This window comes from Propithecus coquereli, unplaced genomic scaffold, assembly GCF_000956105.1.
Source record: "Propithecus coquereli isolate 6110/MARCELLA unplaced genomic scaffold, Pcoq_1.0 Scaffold129, whole genome shotgun sequence".
NCBI lineage: Eukaryota > Metazoa > Chordata > Mammalia > Primates > Indriidae > Propithecus > Propithecus coquereli.
In genome coordinates this window covers 1,346,664-1,353,178 of record NW_012137080.1, presented here as the reverse complement: position 1 = coordinate 1,353,178, position 6,515 = coordinate 1,346,664, and the positions used below count along the sequence as shown (strand labels likewise).

At 45.8% G+C, this 6,515-nt stretch overlaps 1 protein-coding gene across 1 annotated transcript in view; it reads right to left on the bottom strand.

Moving 5' to 3' along the window:
• The window catches only part of PTPN14 (protein tyrosine phosphatase, non-receptor type 14), a 193,447-nt gene that overhangs the window by 45,872 nt on the left and 141,060 nt on the right, over window positions 1-6,515 (bottom strand). The window contains exons 6-7 of the mRNA XM_012638380.1: window positions 1,791-1,861; window positions 915-1,002 (exon numbers count right to left, since the gene is read on the bottom strand). Coding sequence (XP_012493834.1) covers window positions 915-1,002; window positions 1,791-1,861 — 159 coding nt within the window. The remainder of the gene's footprint in view (window positions 1-914; window positions 1,003-1,790; window positions 1,862-6,515) is intronic.

Below are 6,515 nucleotides of genomic sequence, written 5' to 3'. Positions count from 1 at the left end.
TAAAAAAGAGCCATTTAGCCCTTTTTGCAAGCTGCGGCCACCCTGCTCGCTTCTCCTTAATGCACATGGGCAGTTCTCATTAAGGCAAATTGCAAACGTGCAACAGAGGGGGGACCGAACGCTGATAAAACAGCCAGCGGAGCCAGTCTGCAGTGAAACGTTTGTGCCGAAATTGCAGGCATCTCCCAAATTGCTGAAATGTGCCATTTGCTTTTAGGCTTCTGACAAAACTCTATTTTTTGTAAAGTTGGTCATCAGAGACCAGAAAGTGAGTTTGGATTATGGGCTCAGCTCTATAAATGACCATGCACCATGATCTCCCCCCAACCACACCCACTTCAGGAGGTGGATTTGGTGCAAAGGATGTGATGTGCTGTGAGAGTTTCCCAGGCATAGTTTCTGCAAAAATACCCAAGGGGCTGGAAACCCACCGTGGAGGGCCCTACAGAGCTGGAGAAATAAAATATAACTGCATGCAAGAAATGTTTCATTCTACCTCACAAACAATTATCCCTGTATCAGCTCAATGAAGAGAAAAGAGAATAAGCGTGGGGAGGAAAACTACTGGCTAGAGTCTTGTTTAACGTACACATGGCATCAGCTACTTGTCTTGCCGTAAGACTAGATATGAGCCTTGATACCTTCAAGGCGCTGAATGAGCTGGTGTGTGGTACTCGCTTAGATGGTGGTCTTATAAATGAGCTACACTGCTGAAGACCACGGGAAGCTTCAAAATTTTCTAGCTTCAAAAACAAAAGCATTTGTTTTTCCTAAAGTAAATTGGACTTGCCAACTAATGTCACGTAGCAATAAGAAGGCCAAGCCATTCTGGCCCCGCTGCTATCCACACTGGTTTTCCAAATGCCTGCGCTGTTCTGAGAAGGCTAAAACAAGGATAGGGCACAGCATGTTACCTTCACAGGGAAGATTTCCTGTCCAAATCCATCCAAACGTTCCACTTCGTTGATGTACATAAGCTCGGCTTCGGCTGGCAGGATTCCACTAAAATCAAAATAGCATCAAAGGAGGAAATGGTTAGGGACAGCCAGCGGAAGATCCTACCCTCCTGATGGCAAATTCCAGAGCTGTGGTTTAGCTCTGGCTTCTGGGAAGAGCAATCATTACCCAACTGTGACGGTACAGTGTGTTACTAAGTAATTCATTAACGTTATCCCCAGTAGCCTTTTACTTAACAGGGCATAATACGAGGAAGGTAAAGTACTGAATTAAGAGCCACTGCCCTATAAACACTAAATAATTCTTCCAAACATCCCTGTGAATAATGCTGCCTGCTTTAAAACAAAGTTATTTTGCTCCTACCTGGGAGAAATCTCAACTTGAAATAGGAAAAATTTAAGAAAAGAAAAGGTTTATTATAATACAAGGACAATATTTTGGGAGCCAAGTGGCCACATAAGAGAGCCTCGGATCATTGCAGAGATCCTCTGAGGTCGGACAGGAAAGGCGTCTGTTTTCCACCGGTACAAATCAGCCCCGAGTGGCTCTGGTATCAAGCTCTCGGTGCTTCCTTAAGTTAAAAGTCTCCCTCCTTTGCCCACCTTCTCACCCAAGGCAGCACTTTAGGTCTTCACCCTCGGCACAGGCTGCCCAGATAGGAGGGCAGTTTTCAAGGCCACATACACCTGTCTCAGAAGTTCAGAACTGAGTCAGATGATGCAAGAAACATAACTGTGTTGACTCGAGCCAGGAGTGGGGGGAAGGAAGATAAATGCCTCCTGCCCCCTGGACACCAGATAGCTGCTGGCCAGGCCGCCCTCTGCCTGCCTTACCTGTGGGCTTTGTGCTCTTGGGCTACCTTCTGGGTCAGCTCCTCCAGAACAGCCTCCTCCAGGGCCAAATCCTGTAAGAACGGAAAGCACCTAAGGTCAAGACTGTGTGGGCATTTGCTATCTCACTTGCAAACCTTAAAATCTCCCTTGTCCAGAAGATGTTTGTTCCTCATTAGACTCCCGTCCCCATCTCTCCTTTACTCCTGCAGAATTAAAGGCGGTAATTTCCAGGACTGAGTTATGATTTTTACTGTTATGACATGGCTCTCCATTATAACTTAGGTTATTTCAAGGTATATTTTGAGTCGCTACCTAAATTCTGTAGAACCCAGGAATAGCTCTGTTTTCATTTACCCTCTGCGCTATCTGCTTGCCTCTCAGATGCACTTTTTCCAGAAATGCTTTGCACGTACTTCTATATTTTTAACGAACAGGTTATAGGCCAGTGAGTTTCCAAGCTATCACCCCTTCAAAAGTTGAGCCTGGGAAGGGATGTGCGAGGCTTTTTTGTCCACCTGCACAATTCCAGGAAACCGAAGCCACAGCAGACCCATTCTGATGTTACTTTATGGTCAGGGGAACAGAGGAGGCCATAACAGCTAAAACGTCAAGAGCTCTGTGAGACAATAGGTACGTAAATCACCAGTTAGGGAACTGACCGACAGTGGATCAACCAACTGAATCACGGGGCCCTGGGACTGTGGACTCTTCCTAACTCCCCTTCAGTGATGTCATGGTGGGAGGATTTACACCATGGCAAAATGGAAATCAGGGCTTGTTAGACATTTTCCAGCAAAGTGCCATTTAGGATGGTGAGATGGTGTCTGGAGAAATAAATCCACGATGAGGAGACCAAGGCAGTTCCTGAGAGGCTGACAGATGTAGTGATTCTAGAACTCGTCTCATCCCTTTGGTGACCTGGTAAGGCCTGGGGAGGGTCAGGCCACCGGGCCAGCTGCCTCTAGCTTTCCCCGGTAGCAGATTCTACGTACCCTAGACTGGTAAGCACCAAGGTGGGCACAGGTGTGCACGTCTTCCTCTGAGCTCCAGAGGGATGTCAGGAGGGACGCTGAGTTATGGGTTGGAGCTGATGTTTCGGTGGAAATCATACTAAGTGCCTCATTCCCTTGATTCTAAAATACCAGTTATATGAAGCTTTACCTCCTATTTAACAACTTTTCATGGATGAAACACTGTCCTTAAAAATGTATACCTAAAAACTGTAAGAAACATGCCATCTCAAATCATCGAAATGTGAAAAAACAGTATTTTTTAAAACTGGAAAATGAGGCCATGACTATGTACTAGACATTCTATAGCTCTGCCAGTCCCGCTAACTCTACAGTTCCTGGGAGACCTCGGAGAAGACGAAGTGACTTATGGCCGCTCTTATTCTTCAGGTGTTAACTGAGTAATTTGCTGTTTCCCACATAGCCATCCACGGAAATGACTCTAGTCCACGAGAGGAAGTATGTGCAACATTTTCAGTTTTATGTTGTGGAGCAACAAAGATAGCACGTGGCTTAGAAACTTAGCTCTGCGTGCGTACCTAGGTACTGAGTAGTAGTAATAACCTGACATTAATTTTGAAAAGCTAATGAAAGGCAAGTGGCAACAGGATAAAATAAAGATAACTGAAGATCAAAAAGTGTTCCATTAAACCTCTGCATCCTACTTCTGAAAAAGAAAAAGCCCGAAGGTACTCCTCTGCTATTGTACTCAGCTCAGCCACCTCGGTGTGCGTCTGGGGCCTCCCTCAGGTATGCGTCCTGCCAGAGAGGCATGCGAGAGTGGCCCTGTGCGAATGAAAAACGGCAGAGTGCGTGCCTGTACACAGCCGCGCACCTGTGGCACGTCCTGCGTACCCGACTTTGTTCTTTTCTCTGCGGAAGAAATGCCATTTAGCAAATTCAGTTGCTTTATAAGATCAAACACAGCCATTCATCCTATCTTCCCTCCCCCGCCAAAGGAATGCGCTCTGCTCTTTGAAAGCTCTTGTGGAACCAAGCAGAAAGTTTACAACCTTCCATGGCTCCCCACTGCCTGCTCGGTTAGGTCAACACCTGGGCCTGGCATTCAGGCCATTCTTCAAGGTGACTCAGACTTCCCTCGGAGCACTGCTCTCCCAAGGGCCAAAGGGCTTGGTAAACTCCTCTCAACACAAGCTGCTTTCACACCTCCATTCACACTCAGGCCCACCCCTCCTGGAAGAACCGGTGTCCTGTTGCATCACATAGTGTGACATGTCACAGCATCCTTCAGGGCCATTTTCCCCATGGGGCTGTCCTATCCCCTCAGCTGGATGTAAGCCTTTCCTTCTCCTGACTAGTAATAGCGCTTCTGCTCGGCTGTGTCTCCTAGAGCCCTCCTCGTCGTCTGCCCGCTGCATTTCTTACATAGCTATGTGTACGCTCATCCTTTCTCCGTGTCTCCCTCCCTCGGTGAGATTACAGGCACCGAGGGCAGCAACTGCTCTTCACATCACAGGGCTCTTACGTAATGACAGCTTGTAAGTTCTCAATATATACTAAGTGATCAATAAATGTTCACTGAACTGAACTCACGATGCAACGTGTAAGTTTCATATCATCAAACAAGAGATTTTAATTATGCAAAGCTGGTTAGCGATCATTTATACCTTCTGCCTGTGCTGTCTGCATACGTTTCAAAATGCACAGAACAATGTTACCTGGAAAGCACACTCCTCAACATCCTAATGTTTGCATAAGATAGAGACATAATAACAACAACACAACTAAAGTTATTGAGAACGTACCCTGTGCCAAGTCAAGTACATGACATGCATTATTCTCCTTTAATGCTTACAATGGGACTAGGCTTGTTACCCACATTTTCAGATGAGAAAACTCAGGCTTAGAAAGGTGAAACAACTTGCCCACGGTGGTATAGCCAGTAAGGGCACAGCCAGGATGGGGCCACAGCACTGCTCAGCAACAGAGCCATGAAATTTCCAACCACAGGCCACGGTGCACCCAAGGATACAATGTGGCAGAGGTGAGGGCGGTGAATGTGGATGGCTGATGGCAAAAGCCTAGGAATGAATATTCACGACTCGGATACACCCGCCGACAACCATCAGCTTCTGCCGCCCCTTCGTCGGCCCTGTCCTTTCTGGGATGATGGAATGTTCCCTGCCTGGGCTTTCTCACGCAGTAGTCGATCCACACATGTGGCTACTGGGTACTTCCTCTGCAGCCAATGCAACTGAGGAACTGCATTTTTTCATTTTATTTAACTTCAATTAATTTAAATTTGAACGTAAATATCTACACATGGCTGGCGGCTACCATCCTGAAGATAGCAATTTTAGAGCCAAGAATAACAGTGTCAATATTTGTCTGTCCAATGGTGAGATTTATGAAGTCGATGCTGTTTAAGTATCTGATGTGCCTAGAGCCCAGCGGAAACAGTCTCATTCTGAAAGAGATGCACAAAATAACTCCTTTACTACTCCACAGCACTTTAACCTGTCAAAGTATCTTATTGTCTACAAACTGACAAACACCATGCTGGTAATCACCTTTGAAAACTCTTGACGGGTACTCAAAGCTGGTCTCTTCCTAAAGTCAATGTGATAAAGGACTTTCATGAGAGTAAGATTAAAAAAAAAAAAAAAGTGGGTAGTTATCAGCCCTCCATTATCAGCCACTCTATTTGACACAAAAATGCACGCTTTCTAAAAATCCTAAGGTTTGAGCCTCACTTTCCTCCCACTAAGTACACTGGAAAACATCCTGACTTCTGAGATGTTGATTCACGCATACTGACACTAAGCCCTAGGAGGAACTTCTATAAGTAACATGCTAATCTCTGAATGGAGTTTCAGTTAATGGGTAGAACTAGTAAAGTATAAAGACGGCAGGCACAGCAGGTAATACTGCTGTTTGCCTTTTAGGGAAGACAAATAAGGATAGAGTTATTCATGAAAAGTCAGAGACTTGTATTAATGTTATTTCTCCAGCCTCTAAGAACAAAGCAAGCTTTGGACCAATATGGATTTATCTCATGCACATAGATAATTCCAACCTTACTTATACTAATCTCTCAAAACTTAAAACCTTTGTCAACAGACACTCCACTTTCTCCCATGCAACAGCCGATAAGATGCTGAGTTTTGCCTGTTTTACTTCCAAAATATCTTTTGCTTTGTTTTCTTGTTTTAATCTCATTGCCAACACCCATATGATGTCTCTTGCCCAGACCACCATAACAGATTCCCAGCTGACCTCCTCTTAAAAATGGTCTCGTTGCTCAAATCCAGCAGCTCTCCAAGTGTGGGGTTGGCAGAACCCTGGAAGGAGACCACCATGCATTCTAATTCCTCAGGAGGTGTCAGTCTCATCTGCCACAATTCCCTTCCAGCACCCCTGAGTCAGTCAAACTGGCCGGATGCCACATTCCCAAACACCCAGGCCACCGTGCCCCTGCTGCTTCTCCCCCTGTCCAGATCATTCCTCGCTCCCTACTTTGCCTGGTAGAATCCTGCCCATCCTTTAAGACACAGTTCCCACTCCATTAGTCTTTCAGCCTTCCCTGACCCCCTCCCCAGCCAGCACACGTGACCTCTCCCCACATAAAATCCTGACCGTGCTTTATTACACTTGGCTTTGCATTCTGATTTTGCAAACTTCCTATTTACCCAACCTCACTGTAGTCTCCTTGAAAATAAGCACCATGTCTTATACAATTTCATCCCCTGGGTGC